Raw genomic sequence first — 19,189 nt, 5'->3', positions numbered from 1 at the left:
TCAAAATTATTGTTATTATATTATTATTATTATTATTTACTCACTCATTATTACTCATTCATATGTTCCCTGTAAAACATTTTGTAAAGGTTTTTTTTTGTTTTAAGGTGCCATATAAATAAAACTTTACTTATATACTTAGCACCCTGTCCTGTGGAGACAGTTAATGCTGAATCATGTTGAAATGCATGTACTTTCAATTGTAAACCCATGAGGACGTCTGAAACAAAACAGCACCTCCTAAATCATAAGAACAGGCAGAGCAGGGTTTACGGGTAGAGCTGCATCAGAGAGAAAAAATGTGGCATGTACGGTTAAAGAGGGACTGATTACTGTGTTGCGCATGGGGTTACTGATGGATGTCATCCAGCTGAGTGATCAACTGCAAAGATAAGGAGGCCTCATAACTGTCTTAACACTCCTGCACAACATAACCAGTGGCAAGGGTCACTCTGCCTCAGAAACCCGGTACACACTCACACAAGCTTATAATCATCCTATCAAACAATACATACAGTTACACAAATGAAAACAATGCGCATTACCACCATACTCATGCATGGCCATGAATACACAGCGAGCTCAGCTCATTCTTGCTCAGTAAACACAGCTGTGGATGCCCTGGGGCATTTAAGGTTGTACAGCATCTGCTGATCAGGCACACAGTCTTGAACTTCATTTAAGCTCCACTGGCATTTGGCCCAACAAAGATAAATGCAGTAGTATAATTGAATCCCTGACAATTTTCAAGCGACAGCTGAAAACTCATCTCTTTCGAAGTTACTTGACTTCATCATAATAAATTTTTTTTTTTTTAAATGTATCTCTCTTTATTTATTCCTTCTCTTTCTAGCTTGTACTTATTTGAACAATGTCTAAGAACTTGGTATTACAACCACTTCTTGTGTCTGTTTGCCTCTTTAAGAAGAATCGCTTTATGTATCCCCCAATTGTAAGTCGCTTTGGATAAAAGCATCTGCTAAATGACTAAATGTAAATGTAATGTAAATGAATAACAGCGTCACCGCATGTACAGGGAAGACAGAAGATCGCCACATGCTTACACTGTGCAGCCAAGCATTAGAGCAAGCATTTGAACACATGGCATTTCCAGAGGTTTGTTATTGTCAAAACAGCAGTTGTGCACAGTGAACACAACATAATACACATGGGCACACATATAGGAGTCATGTGATCATGCAAATTTATTTTGTGACAGGTAAAGAGCCACACAAGGAAGGGCTTGTTTTCTGCTCTGAAAATCTCTCATGCTGTGTACCGGTCATATTGATCTGAAAAGGATCTTCTTTTCCCCAAAATTGCTAGTTATTGCATCGGACTAAAACTTGATTTTGCTCACATAGTATATAACAACTTCCCCAAGAATTTGATTCTGTGGCTGCTGCTGAGAGTATTTACTTAGATTATGCATCTGAAAATAGAATTTTATTGTATCAAGAGGGGGTGTGAAACAAACATTACTAAGTATCTCTCTCACATGCATGCTGTTAATATGCTTTTGAAAGGGAATTGTTCCTGCGCAGATTTCTTTTTAAAACAAAATTCTCATCGAGCAGGCTGAATAGATTTCTCTAACAGGCCAGTTAAAGAGCGGCGTGTGGCCTCGAAGCGTGTCGCGTCAAAAGCGATTAGCAGGAATGGAAAATGACACCTGAATGGTGAAGCCTTTTGATGCATTGTAGGCTCTAATGCTCGAGAAAGCAAACCCCAAACATCCCACTCAAATAATTGTTTGTCTGAATATTTGAGAGCTTCGATCGGCTGCTTGAATTGGTATTTTTGGGAGGACGTGTCTAAGGTGGAACAAAACAGGAGTAAGCTGCTGTATGTGTGGAAAAGCATGAGGGACAAATTGTTCCCATGTCCATTTCTGCCAGAAGATTAGGCGTAAGTGTAAAATCGCAAATGCTGTCGAGAAAAATACAGTTGCCCGTTATGCCTCATTGTGTAGCTGGAGAAATGTGGGTGGCTAGTTGAATTATTAAACATGGGAAAGTAAAGAATTCCCACAGTCTGATTGGTTAAGGTGACCAGAATTAGATATTAAGATTAAGAGATTGACGAACTAATTTGTTCTACATAAAAATCTTGTTACTTGTGGTTGGAACAACACGCAATTCCTATAGCCTACACACGAGGCCGTTGCTGTGGTCAAAGAGTATAGAAGCTTCTATACTCTTTTGCTGTGGTCATATTAGATGGGTTTCGTTTTCTGTTCAACGCCCCTGTGTTCATATCACGGAATAACACGGAAGCAGGAAATAGGTACTGGTGCACCTGACGCCGAGTCAAACCGTCTAGTAAAAGACATAGCAGGTTGATTTAATTCTTGCAGCCAGCGGTAAGATATACATTTCATCCCCACATTTTATAATACGTTTAACTATTATAGCATCTAAAGCAGTTTAAAATATATAAAAAATATTTTATTGTTGCTAGGGATGGAAATTGTTACTGGTTAGCATCACTGGGTTTGATTGCAAATCCTCTTGACATATATAATAACGATTTTTTTAGTACTATTGAGGACAAAAATATAACTTTTAATGGCATTTATTGTCATCAGCAGCCTGTTGCCAAACGATGAGATCACTGCAACCGAACATAGGCCTAGCTAACAAATCCGAAATAAATGTAAAAGTGTTTTGTGTAACTTTACCTGAACATTTTAATGATGTTTCCCAGCATGACAGCATCGCACAGTTCTTGGATTCACAGTTCTAGGTTCAGAGTCAAACCTCACCAACTGATTCATAAGTGTTTTGATTCATTAAAAAGAATTGGCTCATAAGAATCATTTGTTCAGATATTGGACTACATTTGTCGCACGTTTATTCACTTAAAAGAACCGGTTTAAAAGATTCATTGTTTGGGAATCGGACTAGTCTTCAGCAGTGTCGTGCTGCTGATTAGTGCAGAAAGTTTTTTTCTTCTTCTTTTTTTTAGTTTACGACGCTTTTTAAAAAAACATTTTCTTTTAATTTATTGTTTATGCATTATGGGTGTTTTCAATGACTGCGTAATTTCACTGAAAGCTTTGCAAATGATCTAATCTTTTAGGTCACTATGTCAGAGAAAGATGAAGAGACATTCAAGTCGGTGGACTTGGAGCAGCAAACTGAAACGTCTCCGGAACCAGAAATCAATCCTCAAGAATCTCCTAGTGAAACAGAAACCGATAAACCCAGCACACCAACTGCTGAGGCCAAAGTGGAAACCACGCCCTCTACAAATACTTCAGAAGTCAAAGCTAAATGGACATCATCTGTGGAACAGTTTAAATTGAAGAGATTTTTTGTCCTCAGGGTAATGTCTTACTTTTTCAAGTCTCATTGAAATCTCAGTTTTCTGGGTTGACCACAAATTTGGTGTTCCACTGTGTTAATAATCATTTCTGACACATTATCTACATTTCTTTTGTATGTTGGTGCAAACAAGCCATGGTTGCTCTGTGGTACAATATAGTGCTGCTGACAACACCTTTTGTAAATATGAATATCCTCAATCACCTATTAAGCAAACAATGACATTCATAATACTCTCTAATTGTCCACTGCTGTCTGTTGTCTGCCAATATTAAGTTAAACATATATTCTTCACCTGAAGAGATCACCAAAGGCTGTTTTCCTGTTTTTTGTTTCCTCAGTCTACTTGAGGTCATTTGATTAGCAAATAGTGTTTGTTGGCCAGCTCAAAGACCAAATTTTGCTTTGTGGAAGTGGTGAAACGGGATCACTCATGCCTTAAAACTATTGTATACACTTGCATTTGCAACCAACACTTGCAACCATTGTTCGCACTTGCAATACAATTGCATTTTTATGACAGTATAATGTATTATTACTTGTATTGTAATCAATAGCATCTCTGGCTCTGTGTTTCTGGTGTGGCACAACACTATAGCTAATTAATAGTTAGAATCAGGTGTGGCACAACACTATAATTAATTACTAGTTAGAATCAAATCAGTTAAACTGACCGATGAAAGAAAAAAGAAAATATGCGTGACAATCTGTAATATGTAGAAACTGTATGGTAGACTTCTGGCATTAATTAATTTAAATTGAAAGCACATAGGTTTGCCATTATAGTTTTAATCTTTTTCAAAGCTTCTCTCATATGGACCACTACAACCATGTTTACATGAACAAGAACATTATATAGATATATATTATCTAATATTTGGTCAGTTTCAAAGACACCCTTTTGAAAGGAATTTTTACTATACAAACACTGAAAGAAAGAAGCGTGACATTGTCCAATTCTCCAGTGATTTACTGAAAAAATGTGAACAGTTATATGGCTTCAGCATAAAAGACGTTTATATAATATAATTTTACAAATCACTGTGACTTGAGCTACACTATACATTTTTTGTTAATATACTGAGCAAGTAAAGCATATAACCATCTTTCAAACCATGTTTAAAAATAAAACACAAACATTTTACCTGTAATAAAACATGAATCAACATAGTTTGCAATGTATAACATTTTCTGTGCATTGACTAGGTTCACAAAACAATATTTATGTTGGTAATAGTACCAATCTCTAAACCAGTTACTACTTTGGTCTATTTGCCTTGCCCTTGCCAAGTTTAGTTTCCATCGTTATCTGAAATGAATAGCATTTGTTATGACTAATGTCAGTGTTGCCAAAGCTGGGCATAGCAGTGTGCCTCAAGCTATCAGATTCATCTGTACAGAATAGCGAAGCTGAAGCACAACTCACATAATTACGAAAACATGTTTCTCCACAAGTAACTTGTAGTTTTATGGTTTAACTAGTAAAGGGCCAAATGTTACATAGAGTAGCTTTAAGGAACACCGAACAAGTTTAGTTTCTGGAAATATTTTTAATATTCCGTAAAATAAATAGATGATCTAGCATTTTGCTCTACAGCACCCCCTAGAGGGGTCTATTCCCACCTGCACTAAATGCACAGATGCTTAATGAAGATGAATTGTTGTGTTTTGACATTTTAGCCTGGAACATTGAGCCATGGTATTGAGGATGTTAAATCTCTGGTAAATCCCACAGAAGATGGTGCAGTCCAGAGTGTCTGGCTCATGGCTGAGTAAGTGTTTTTTTGTTGTTGTTGTTGTTGTTATTGTTGTTTTCTTAGTTAAGAGTGCAGAGTTAAGAGTACTTTTAAAATAACTATGCGTAGACTGTTCTGCAAATGTGCAACATTCACATGGAGTAAGCAAATCTCATTCAGGACTTTTGTCACATAAGCACTCACTACGGGACGCAATCCATTATCTCACTCAGTGTTCTGTAAATAAGTAAAATGTGCAGGAAATAATTAAAACTAAATAAACAGGCAGCAGAATGGAGCTGCTAGAAGACATTTTGCTAAATGTGCTGGCAGATGTCAACTTCTATCTGTCTCCGAGCAGGCTTACAGGAAACAGTTTAAAGGCCTTGCTATATGATAATTAATATACTTTAAATGCATTATCTTGCCCTGTGTGTGTCCTCACATTATGTGCATAATTTAAAATCAATGTAGAATATGTTCTTACAAAAATCTACTGTACCATGTAAAAGTTTTAATTAAAACATTTGCCTAGTCATAAGTTTCTCAACAAGTAAAAATTACCTAAATTAAACACCAGGATGCCCTGTGTTGCACTAAGATTCCCATGTGCCGCTTCCGTCAATGTCCAAATCTGATGTGAGGAGAAATGCGCAGAAGCTCTCCATACATGAACTTCTCATTGGCCAGTTGAGGTGAAAGCACTGACAAATGATATGAGCGTTGGTATTTTGAAAAACAAACACATATTTTTATCTGAACATAATATCTGGGATCTAAAAATGTAGGCTTGCATATTTTGCAAAGGCAATTTTTGACATTTTGAAGCTTTTAGAATATGTGGGCCTATATAATTGAGACCCACACGATTATAGACGTATTTTGCAGAAGAACTCACAATAACTCAGCAGATAATTTACAGGCAATGCAGCTAGCTTTTGATTGTTTTGTTGATTTGCAATAGATTAGTCTTTGAAATGTATAAAATGCTCTATGCATAGATTATTTAAGGTTTCAAAAGATTCCCTGAGCCAGGAGTTTTCAAACTGGGATCTGGCCCATGATAGGGGGCCTGTGAAAATTTAGAGAGAAAATATACATTTGTGTACATTTTCATAAAAATAAATAAAGAAATAGGTTTATCTCTTCTTACTTGGCCTATAAATTAAAGAATGCTTGCTTTTGTTGTATCCATGAGTTTTTCGTTAAAGACAGTCTTCTCATTGGATTACTATTTACACTTAATATTAAATTGTTCATCATTAAATACATTATAATTAAAAATGTACTTTTGTACTTTAACTGTACTCTAATATTGGGTAGAAAAAAGATAAACTGATACACAATTTAGTACAAAATAAAAATTTTCCACATAATATTTAAATAATTGCTTTAAATATGACAATTTAACTACAAATCATTAATTTGAACATTTTAGACAGGGGGTCCCTCACAAGAGAATCAACATACTTGACCAGAAAAAGCCTGCTCTAAGTTGCCATTTAGAATAACTGGAATAGAAACAATACTGAGGCAAGATTCATTTGTCTACATGTGCCAAACTAATCTGTCAAACTGTGAATTAACATATGTCCAACAACTTGTTTTAGAATCCTACTGTGCTTGATCAAAGCTGTGGAAGAATTGTGAGCGATAGATTTGTGGGAATGTAGGCCAGTGTAGTTACATTGATGTACTGTATGCACCACAGCAGAGGTCTGCAGTCGGGCCCAGTAGGGGACCCTTGCTAACATGTTCCAGAGAATTAAACTCATGTTAATGAAAGATGCTGTAAACAATATTAGCCACTCTGGAACTCCTGCCAGACCACAAAAATACCATTGTACCACTGAGACATATTTCATTGTGAAGCAGGAGTGCAGCAGCATGTCACCTGAGTGTTGTCAAAGTAGTCAAAAGCAGCAGTAGCAGAATTCTTGCATGACAAACTGACAACTGCTTATGAAGTTGAATATGGTGCTTAAGTGATTGATCCGCTTCAACTACCAGGTGATATTTCAGAACATCTAGTTCAGACAGATATTATGAGAGTCATTCCATAAAAAAAATTGTATACAGCACCGTTAAATAATTACTTTACAAAATGAATGGTTGAATGATTTAATAGAATTCTTAAATACTCCAACACCAGAGTAATTAGGGATTAACAATATATCTGTATCATATCAGTTGAGATTTTTGTTTTGTTTTGTTTATAGTTGTCGAGAACATCTAGTTCAGACAGATATTATGAGAGTCATTCCATAAAAAAAATTGTATACAGCACCGTTAAATAATTACTTTACAAAATGAAGATTTAATAGAATTCTTAAATACTCCAACACCAGAGTAATTAGGGATTAACAATATATCTGTATCATATCAGTTGAGATTTTTGTTTTGTTTTGTTTATAGTTGTCATCAATATGGGATATATAAATTTATACATTTAGAGTACCTTTACTGTTATGTGATTATGTTAATCTTTAAAAATATGAATAATTTAATAACATTGTTAATCCCAATGTTGGGGAGTAACTAGTTACATGTAACGGCGTTACGTAATTTAATTACAAAATAAATGTAACTGTAATCAGTTACAGTTACTAAGAAAAAATGTGTAATTAAATTAGTTACTTATGAAAATGTTAACGATTACAAACGGAATTACATTTGAATATTTACACACATCCACGTACAGATTTTCCAGATATGATGTTGCTAAAAAGAACATTATTTGTGTATTTGGTGTAATGAAATGTGTTTATGCGGTTTAAGGTTCAAAAAACACATTTTCCACATACTGTACATTATTGTTTCTCCTCTATGCCCCGCCTTTCTGAAACACGTCGATTTTTACAAAGCTCATCGGTCTGAAAAGCGAGGTGTGCTCTGATTGGCCAGCTATCCAGTGCGTTGTGATTGGCCGAATACCTCAAGCGTGTGACAGAAATGTTACGCCCCTTACCATACTGTGAGTGTGATGCCGTGTCCCGGCGCGATGAGACAAAAACATTAAAACATAAACGAGGCATTTGTTGCATCCAGTGGGGACATAATTACAGATTATAATGATTTATACTGTCTTTTTATGCGTTGCGTTGCATCGCGCCGCGTAAACATAAAACCATGTCTGCATTTGTGATCAGAGAAATGACAAACAATTATTGTCATCTACTCTCCCAGGATCAGGAAACAGTCCTCCATAAAAAGCGCTGCACACATCTGAATATTTCGGTTGAACTGTTCTGGAACAGTGTTGTAAATACAACTTAACCACTGATTTCTAGTCGTGTCCACTTTTGGAAGGCCAAACAAAGTAGTTTCGATTTCACAACGAAACACACAGTGTCACACATGATGGGCTTGAGTGAGCGGATGCTGGCAGGCTTGAGAACGAAGGAGTGGGCGGCGGGCTTGCGGCAACCACATGTGACGATCCCGGAATGGACTCCGCTTCGTCCACGGTGAAAGGCGATCCACAGCGCGAAGTTGATGTATTTCCTCAGCGACCAGCATGGATCAGCTCCAGGCATGACGAAGCGATATCGTCCTCTTTTGGAAGACCAAACAAAGTAGTTTCGCTTTCACAACAAAACACACAGCATCACACACGGCGGCTAGAGTGAGCGGCAGCCGGCGGGCTTGCGGCAACCACATGTGACGACCCCGGGCTGGACTCCGCTTCATCCACGGTGAAAGCCGATCCGGCAATCCACAGCGCGAAGTTGATGTATTTCCTGAGCGACCAGCACGGCGCCTTTAATTATTTTGCATGTCCCCAACCTAAGGATTTAAACCTTTTTTTTATGTGAGGTCCATACAAAAAATAGGGGTGTCCATGTTTCAGAATTTGTTGTGGGTGTATGAGTGTGAGATTTCCCGGCCTGAAATTATTTTCCAAGTCTGCCCCTCGTAGAAATTAATGGCGCAGACATGTGGTTTCATTTATTACACATAGGTCTACTGAAGCTTGCGGTGTTTGCAGCCTCTGCCGCCTCAATATATGAGTACATGAACACATAAACATAATCTCTAGAACAGCTCTGAGTCACTTCATGAGCATTTTACTTATTTTGAGAAAATTATCGTCATATCATATACAAAGAGACACCAATGTTTCAAAAAGCCACCAATGTTTCAGGAGTTTAGTACACAGAATAGGACACATGCTTATTAGATAACCGTATTTGAGTTGAAGTATATGCTTTTATTTATTATTATTTTTTAATTAACTTTTTTTTCCCAAACCATTGATAGATGCAGTTTCCTGTAGTTATGCAAAGATTTGGTTTCAAAAACAGTATCAGTAAACTATTTCTTATGATTGTAAATCTGCATTGAACTTTAGATCAATCTCAGAGTAAAAGGCGGTACTAAAGTCTGATTTTGTGGTGGATGTGTTCAAATTTGATTATCTTAATTCAAGTGATGAAGAATTTTGAAAATCTGACAGTGTTGTGCACTACTGTAAGGTTAACCCTGCATGGTGTAAATGTTTGAAAATGATTAACAGTTGCAAATAAACATTCATTAGAAATTTAGAAAAGTAATCAAAAGTAATGATTACTTTAATAAAGTAATTGAAAAAGTTTCACTACTATTACATTTTAAATAGGGTAACTTGTAACTTGTAATCTGTTACCTATTACATTTCCAAAGTAACCTTCCAAACACTGGTTAATCCTCAAATCTTAAAATGAAAATAATTTTTTCATACTGTACATTATAATGTTGCAATTGCAATCCACTTGTAGCATTTAAGACAACTGCATTTCAGTTGTTTAATTTATTTAGAAATGTATTCAGTGTATTTTTTTATTAATTTATGTTTTATAAATAGTCTAATGTTGGTCATTTATCAGTTTTTTGCTTTTTATAAGATTGAACTAGAGACAGGAAGCAATAAAGGAGGGGGATAAAATCAGGAAAGGACTGCAAGCCAGGACTCAAACTATGGCAACACAAGGCTATGACTCTGACATTGGCCAGAATTTTAATATTGTGCATCTTTACAAGTAATATATATATTTTTAATACTCTCTCCATTTTCCTGTTTGTGTAGGATTGATCATTGGAACAATGAGAAAGAGCGTTTGGTGCTCATCACAGAGAACACCCTCCTCATCTGCAAATATGACTTTGTCATGCTTAACTGTGAGCAGATTCAGAAGATTTCACTCAACTTCATCGACCGCATCTTCCATGGTACCTTCTGCTTTCCACCACGTACCCTCCTGAAGTGAGTAGCAACCTTTCTCTCATCAGCATCACTTCATTCATTGTTGAAAAGGCCACATCTCACTAATGCAACAAAAAAGTCTTAATTTGCCAGTGTTTCCTCATCTTTTACGCACACATCTGATATTCACATTGTTTGCTCAACTGTGAACAACATAACCAAAAACACAAGCACAACAAATTGTCAACGCTTCACTGATTTTTGCCATGTGTAACGAAGCCTCGTACATTCAAGAACTCTCAGAACTTATTTTTCTGAGAAATATCTTTCACACTGGCATAATGCCAATTTTTTGCATGGCATGCTTAATTGCATGATAAGAGGAAAGAGATGTGCTCTTATAGATGACAGCTTGGCAGGGCTTGTCGAGAATGAGAGATAGACTTGTGTTCTGCTTCAGTACATTGTGTTTGTGATAACCGTATGTAAACACAGGAAGAAGCCAGTGTTACCTTAACTTCTTAGTGCTCTTAAAAATTTAGTCGTGGGCTAATGGTCAGAGAGTCGGACTTGTAACCCAAAGGTCGCAGGTTCGAGTCTTGGTACCGGCAGGGATTGTAGGTGGGGGGAGTGAATGACCAGTGCTCTCTTCCACCCTCAGTTCTACGACTGAGGTGAGACCCTTGAGCAAGGCACCGAACCTGCTCCCTGGGTGCCGCAGCAAAAATGGCTGCCCACTGCACCGGGTGTGTGTGTTTGTTCACTACTCACTGCTGTGTGTGTGCACTTGGATGGGTTAAAAGTGTTTAGAAATTCAGAGTATGGGACACCATACTTGGCCACACATCACATCACTTTCACTTTCACTTTCACTAATAGCATGTGAAGACTTTATGCATAAAACCAAGGCAAGTGAGCGTTGTAGGTTTCTGACACCTGAGAACAATCATGATCTCTGCGTTATGTGTCTTTGTGAGGAGCACGCACGCTCATTGCCTAAGGGCTCTGAATGCCCTCATTGTGAAAAGAATTCTCAATGAGAAAGCTCCGTTCACGTTTGAGGGACAAGCGTTTGCGTCTTGCGGTTCGGGTCCTGCTGCTGCCGAAGCACGGCAAAGACTCATATTGTGGGGTTTGGAGATCGAGCTTGCAGAAAAGTTTGAGAAGGATATGGACTTTTCAAAAGAACTCGAGTGCTCGGCGTGATCCAGGTACTCTTTTTCTTGAATCAACTGATACCACAGATAGCGCTATATTGGGCTCATCTAGTGAGAGTGAGGACATGGATGTAATTGGCGATGAAAGTGTGAGCACTGAATCTTCCCAACCTAACTTCAGCCCCTCATGCGGGGCAATTCTGGAGATAATGGCGTGCACCACTAAGAGGATTGTTTTAGTCTGGTCATGCAAAAGCCAGAAGCCTGCCCCTGGCAGATTAGACAAGCACTTTCTGGCCGGCCATGACCTCCCCTCCCCCAGGAGTCTCCCCTTCCTTCCTGAACTCCACACGGAGTTAGTGAGATCATGGGACAGACCATATTTTGTTCGGCTGCATCTTTTTCAGCATGTGGATTATGTTGAGGATGTGGCTGAGCACGGTTATGCGAAGATGCCCCCTGAAGAGGAGATGCTCACAAGCTCTCCGAGGGTGAGTCTTCTTCTTTAAAGACTCCTGCTCTGACATCAAGAACTCTTCAGACCACATTGCATCTGAATGGCAGGGCAAATGTGGCAGCATGAGGTCAAGCTGAAAGAGAATTGCACGCAATGGCTGTTTTACAAGCTTACCAAGCTGACTTGCTTAGAGATCTAGATGAGGGCAAGGGTTTGTCCCCCTGAGGCAGTTGAGCAACTGCGCCGCACCACAGACTTAACAGACTGCTGCTGCCATTGGGTGTGCACTGGCAGCAATGGTGGCTATGGAGAGGCATTTGTGGTTAAATCTTGCGGACATCGGGAGGAAGGAGAAAGCCTTTCTTCTTGATTCTCCGCTTTCACCTTCTGGTCTTTTTGGCACTTCCATTGAGGCTGTGGTCGAGAAGTTCAGGGAGGCAAAGGTGCAGTCCGCCTTCAGCAAGTTTATTCCCCGCCATCCCAAGTCTTCCTCCTAAAACCTATGAGGGGGCTGGTCCATCTCGATCTTAGGATCATAGGCTGGATCAGTAGAGTCGCGTGGCTACTCGGGGCCCTCCTTCCTCTAGGAGTCCTCTAGGAGTCGGGCACAGAGGTGGGCAAGAGCTAAGAGGAAGAGAGCGGATCTAAGGAAGGTGTTGGATAAGAAGTGTCACCATTAGGCCTGTCGCAATAATCAATATATCAACTTATAGTGCAATATATGTGCATGACCTCCATAATTTTTGGTGACGCAATATATTGCCCATTATATTTACTTAAAAATGTATGTCACCATGTTTTGTACATTCCACTTGTGCCTGCAGCTTCTCGTACATAACATGGTGTAGTCATGAGTTGCTAGTTCAAATTTAAAAAATGCTTCTACAAAAAAAGTTTCATCTGCAGATATGATCTTGTTTTAGGGATCTGTGCTTTTGTGCATACAGACATCTGACTGCTAAGTAGTGATTGTGTTTTTCAGCAATACAGTGCACCCTTAATTTACAGAGAAAAGAATGTCCGGGAAAATCTGTAGATGGAAAAATATGTGCATTTTTCTTTTTTTCTGCTTGCTACTTTGCACTTTTTGTTAGAAAAAGTGTATCTACTATTTATTCAAGTTTTTTAAGGTATCTAATATTTTGATACTTAATTTCCATGATCTAAATATTCGTAAAAATTAAAAGTTTGTTGTCATTTGGAAGTGTGTAGGCCTTCTTGCATTATTATGCTGTTACATTATGATTATATATTCAGTGATATAAAATGGTCTTTAAAATGACAATAATATCGCTTATCACAATTATTTCTGGGGCAATATATCGCACAACAAAAAGTTGTTATCGTGACAGGCCTAGTCACCATTCTAAACCACAATCTTGATGTGTACTCTTTGCTAAATTAATTATTGGATTGAGTAATTTGTCTTTGGATTGTAAACTTGAGTGGGCTCTGAAGTGCCCAGGTGTTCCAACTTGGATCAGTAACCTATAATTTTCTCACAATAACGTATTTTGTATGTTTGGGAATATTTTAGCCAATGGCTTTGGACTCTCATTCATTCCTGTACTTTTCTCCATCCTCAATGTGCTGCTTAAAACCTTAAACAGACAACTGAGGAAAATCTGAGACTATGAGTTATTTTTCCTAACCGTATTAGCAGTTTTTACAGGGTGATAATACCCACAATGCAGCAGGATTTAACAAATGGTATCAGAGGGGAAGGAGGCCAGAGTCTCTTTTCTTCTCTTAATTTTTGTGTGGAGGGATTATGTGAATGGAAATGGGATGTAAGGAGGACTTTATGACACAGGGAGGGAGGGGAGAACTGTCAGTACAGCTCTTGTGTAACCGATTAGTGGTAGAAATTAATGTAGTCCTTTCATCTAAGCCTTTTAAAGCTGGCTCAGGGGACACCAACCCAAGTAAAACTAATTTGATGAATAAAACGTAATGCGGCGTGAAGTGCTTAGGAGAGGCAGGCCATATTAAGCTGAATTTATCGCCCCACATTACATTCAATTATAAATAAAATGCCACTGAAAACCACCCTAGAGTGCTGGAGGGAAAAAGCAAGCTTTAAAGCCACTCTTTTTCTTTCTCCTTCCCTCTTTTGCTTAATAATTTCTTTCGATCTCCCTCATCATTTTTTCTTGTCTCTCTCTCAATCTCATGCTCAAACTGTCTGCACTTCTCTCTTTTAAATGAATGTGCACGCATGCAGTTTTCTGCATTTGTTGTCCTTTTTAACTCACAACACCACTTAAATATTATTCTTATTGATCTCCAGGCTGTCATTTCTTTTGTCTCATTGACTGTAATCACTGCAGATGATGAGCCCTTCATACTTTTATGGTTAGTCACCTCAGATGACACCTGATATGTTTTTTTGTTCAGAACCTCACTTGCAGTAGTGGGACAGTAGAATACAGGATAGTAGAATACTACAGTAAAAAAATGAATTGCAATGCTCCAGTGTTATAATTGCAGGCATTTGTGCATTCTATAAGGAAACTGAGTGTGCAGATTTTAGTCTTTGTTTGTTTTGTTTCTTTGAGCTATCAGAAGTTGACACCGGTTCAATGCAATGTATCAGCTGAATATTATTAAAATATCCCAGACAGTGTGAACAGGACCCCAACAAAAAGTGCAGGGGTCTTCTGAAGGCATCCACATTTTCAGCTACTTCAAGTTTAGTTCTGGAACATATTGGCACCATATCAGTACTAATGTAAGTTTTTTTAGTTCATTTATCAGTTTCAGTTAAGATTAGATACACTACCATTCAAAAGTTTTGAGTCTGATTTATTTTATGGTTTTGAAAGATGATTCTTATGCTCAAGTAATACTGTGAAATATTATTGCAATTTAAAACAACAGTTTTCTGTATTAATATATTTTAAAATTATAATTAATTACTTTGATTGAAAAGCTAAAATTCAGTGTTATATGATTCCTCAGAAACCACTCTAATGCTGATTTGGTGATTATGAATCATTTCTTATTATTATCAACGTTAAAAACAGTTGTGCTACTTACTATTTTTGTGATTTTTTTTTCAGTATTCTTTGTTGAATAGAATATTCAAAAGAACAGCATTAATGACTGTTTTGTAACATCTTTACTGTCACTATTGATCAATTTAATGCATCCTTGCGAAATAAAAGTATTAATTAAAAAAAAAACATTTAAATGGTAGTGTACATCTGTCAGTTTTATATTTATGTCCACCTGTTTTTTTTTTTAGATTACATTTGCATTACATTTTACTGTCATCTAATCTTGTAGCACTGTCATGTACTGCATAATTCCACATAATGATAATTCTACATAATCTCAGTACGAATATCCATTTTATGAATATCTATTATAATGCTGTGATGCCTAAATTAAATTGAAGCAATTAAAACTATTGTAGTGTGTTTTCAAAATAGTATAAACTGTAATAAATATTATTAAAATAATTAACGGCGTATCAGCATCAGCCAGAATTGTAATATTGTGCATTCCTAGTACTTCCAGCTCTGTCAAAAACATTGTCATATTTAAAACCTTTCCGCAGATTTCCACAGAATTGTCCAACAGTCAGCGCAGGACACGTGAGCGTATCAGCATCAGCCAGAATTGTAATATTGTGCATTCCTAGTATTTCCAGCTCTGTCAAAAACATTGTCATATTTAAAACCTTTCCGCAGATTTCCACAGAATTGTCCAACAGTCAGCGCAGGACACGTGAAAAAAAAAAGTGTGCTTGATAATGAAATGTATTTACTGTACAGCCAAACAATGCAGTGATTACACCATGTCCAAGTTTTATCATGGGTTATAGTAAGGGTTTGCTCCAGATGTATGTAGGCTATACTGATAGCTTCCCTTAACTACAGGGAGAATGGTTTATGGTGGTTTTGAATGAGTCTTAGCCCCAATGTGGTGCAAAGAGAGTTCATTCACTGTGGCTGGATGAAGGAGTGTGCAGTGTTTTCAAAATGTCCTTTTCGACCCAGAATGTCTAGACAAGGTAATTACCCATCTACCCTGCACATCACTCATGTGTTCTCCGCAGCTCGTGCTTTTTTTTGGACATTTTTAAGGAATGTTTCTATAAAAAAATTTATTCAACAAGTCAAGTGTAAAAAGGATGTTCATGAAACATCAAAATGTGTCAGACTCGGAGGCAGTGTTTTCAGCTATCTGTCAAAGGAAAGCATATAGAGAATGAAATTTGCAATTAAGCACAGAAGATTGCCATTACAAAACTTGGAGAGGCAAAGCAATAACCAAATATTGCCACAGAGAAGACAGAGAATAACTGTGTTCTGTTATTATATTTTAAAATGTAATTTATTACTATGAAGTCAAAGCTGAATTTTCAGCAGCCATTACTAGTCTTCAGCGTCAGACTCTAATATGCTGATTTTTTTTGCTCAATAAAAATTTATTTACATATTTTTGTGGAAACCATTATCATTTTTTAAAACAAGATTCTTTTGATGAACAGAAAGTTGAAAAGAACAGGATTTATTTGAAATATAAATCTTTTGTAACATAGTAAATATCTTTGATCAATTTCATGAGTCATAAAATTATACATTTCTCAAAAAAAAGAAAGAAATGCTGAATTTCAAAGTTTTTTGTTCAATATCTAATCCACCACATAACATTACTGAACACTTGATTATGAATCATTCAGGTTTGGGGTTTGGTCAGCAGAGGGGGCAATTTCACACATTTAGAGCAGCCTCCACTTAACAGTACATATCCTCCCCAAACAGCACTCAATACGAAACCACCTTGCAAATATTACCTGATTAAGAACCAGGCTACCGAAATAACTTCTGAATCACTTTAAGCTTTTTAGTTTTGCAGTTTTTCTACACCTTGCAATCTATCTTAGCTGTTTCCATTAAGTGCTCTGGGTGGGGTATAAACTGCACAAACAAAAGAACTGTATTGCAGCATTCATTGTGATTGACTTCCTGGGATGGATTAGCTAAAGTTTACATGGGGATTTGTTAACCATTTCTTAACTATGTGTCAACATATGATAGTGCTTGTCAGGTCATTCTCTGTATTGACTGTGTCCACTGCAGTCATATAGATTAATGTTTCAGCATTGTTTGGACCTGAGTGACTCTGGGATGATTTGTCATTGTCAAGAAGCATAACTCTAAATTGTGTGTGTTTTATATGGAGAGCGCTGATTTATTCCTGATTGCAACTTACATAAAGCACTGACAAATAAGCCTGGTGTAAACATTAATATGAAAGTCAGTAACAAATCACACAAACTAAAGTAGATTTCAGAAATATAATAACAAATCTGTTGCTTTACCACTCTACTTTAGGTAATTCAAAGTCACTGTAATAAACATATGTAAATGTGGACTGCACTAAACATTGTCTGCAGTGGTTCTCAAACTTTTTTGGTCATGCCCCCCTTTAAGCCTATAAAAAAATATTTTATTTATTTTATATATATATATATATATATATGTGTGTGTGTGTGTGTGTACACTATCCCACTATTGTTTTTTGTAATTGTAAAACTGAGTAACAGCTTGTGCCACCAAATAAAAAAAAATGACTCTATTGCATCTTTATATTTGAAAAATGTTCCTTTAAATACTGTACATAAACAGGCACAAAATATTATTCCAATTTTATGGCCAGCAGGAAACATTAAATTTAGTGTGTCTTTATTTCTAGGAATGCACTCCAGTGTGTAACGTGTCTCGGGGGAAGCTTGTGTGTCATGCATGACAGATCTTAGCGTTCATTTTTCACCTTTTCTTTTCATCCCTCCCTTTCCCTCCCCTTCTCAATCTTTCTCAATCATGTAGAGTGATGGAATGAAATAGTCTGTGTATGTGTGTATGAGAGAGAGAGAGAGAGAGAGAGAGACTCGTGGCAATGATCAGTGAAAGCTCAAGCCTGTACCATAAACAGTGAATGTCCCAGCCCGCTGGCTGCTGCGGCCCAGCCCTCTGCCTGTCTCAACTGGCCCTCATGTACTGATAGCTTACCTCTGGAATCATCTGGAATCAACTCACACACACATACACACAGAATAAAACACACAACTGCTTTCCCACAAACAATGTATGCATGTGTACCTCACTTGCAGTAGTGGCTCATGTACATTCAAAGCACATTTTATGCTTTTAAGCAAGCATACAAAAACCTTATATACTCAACAAACAGTCACATTTTAAGCCTTATATTTCTGAGTCAGGCTTTGTGCCGCCCCATAATCACCTTTCCTCTCTTTTTCTCTCAACACAACAGTTTATTCAGCAGGGTGTAGCCAGTGAGACCTCAGCAGCCATTGTCAAAGTCTGAAAGTGTTAGTGTAAACATAGGCAGCACCAGGAGAGCTGGAGACACAGCCTTGCCCTGTAGTTATGTTTTTTTTTCCCTATCTAAAGAGTCCCTCTTTCTCTGTAGCTTTAAGGTATGTGTGTTTGGCAGGATCTGGTCCTGCTTAAAAGTCTGTTGGTTTTGCCAAAGTACGACACACCTGGAAATGCAACAGGCAGGTTTTTAAGCAACTGTGCACATAATCAAATCAATTGTCTTGTATTGAAGAAGGAGATATGTATTGATAAAATAATTTATATTGCTTACATTGTCATATAATATCTTGACATAAAAAGTGGAAACTTGCAATTGTTACCTTAAAGAGCTATTTCTACCTTTTTAAACCCAGTTTAATTAAACCAGTTAATTCAGATGTTACCATTTTAGGTAAACTTTTTTCATCATCATAACTTTGAAATATATAATTTGTGACAAATGCAGAGAACTAGTAAATAAGTGGAGAGTGTTGGAAAAAGTGAAGTGGAGAGTGAATGGAGAGAAAAGAAATCAGTTGTTTCAACCCTCAGGCGGAATGTATCTATCAGCTCAGAAAAACAAAAAAAGGACAGTTAAAACCTCCTGCGGCTAAACACTGAACTTTGTACACTCTTAAAGGGGTTATATGATGTTGCTAAAAAGAACATTATTTTGTGTATTTGGTGTAATGAAATGTGTTTATGCAGTTTAAGGTTTATTATTTTCCACATACTGTACATTATTGTTTCTCCTCTATGCCCCGCCTTTCTGAAATACGTCAATTTTTACAAAGCTCATCGGTCTGAAAAGCGAGGTGTGCTCTGATTGGCCAGCTATCCAGTGCGTTGTGATTGGCCGAATACCTCAAGCGTGTGACGGAAATGTTACGCCCCTTACCATACTGTGATGGAGCGACAAGACAAAAACATTAAAACCCATTATAAATGAGGCATTTGTTGCATCCAGTGGGGACATAATTATGGATTATAATGACATAT

The 19,189-nt window shown here is 37.3% G+C and overlaps 1 protein-coding gene across 2 annotated transcripts in view; it reads left to right on the top strand.

Annotated features, from left to right (window-relative positions):
- The first annotated feature begins 2,274 nt into the window (after positions 1–2,274).
- Positions 2,275–19,189, top strand: part of LOC107552257 (tumor protein p63-regulated gene 1-like protein) — a 35,181-nt gene continuing 18,266 nt past the window's right edge. The window contains exons 1-4 of one of the 2 annotated variants that reach the window (XM_016234114.1): positions 2,275–2,333; positions 3,082–3,327; positions 5,007–5,098; positions 10,128–10,304. In XM_016234114.1, coding sequence (XP_016089600.1) covers positions 3,088–3,327; positions 5,007–5,098; positions 10,128–10,304 — 509 coding nt within the window. In that variant the 5' untranslated portion in view covers positions 2,275–2,333; positions 3,082–3,087. Of the gene's footprint in view, positions 2,363–3,081; positions 3,328–5,006; positions 5,099–10,127; positions 10,305–19,189 lie in introns of both variants that reach the window. The other variant, XM_016234112.1, reaches the window with a different exon arrangement.

Source organism: Sinocyclocheilus grahami, unplaced genomic scaffold (assembly GCF_001515645.1).
Source record: "Sinocyclocheilus grahami isolate Dianchi unplaced genomic scaffold, SAMN03320097.WGS_v1.1 scaffold444.1, whole genome shotgun sequence".
NCBI classification, from domain to species: Eukaryota; Metazoa; Chordata; class Actinopteri; order Cypriniformes; family Cyprinidae; genus Sinocyclocheilus; species Sinocyclocheilus grahami.
Note: the sequence above shows the minus strand (reverse complement) of the source record. Positions and strands in the feature narration are given on the sequence as shown.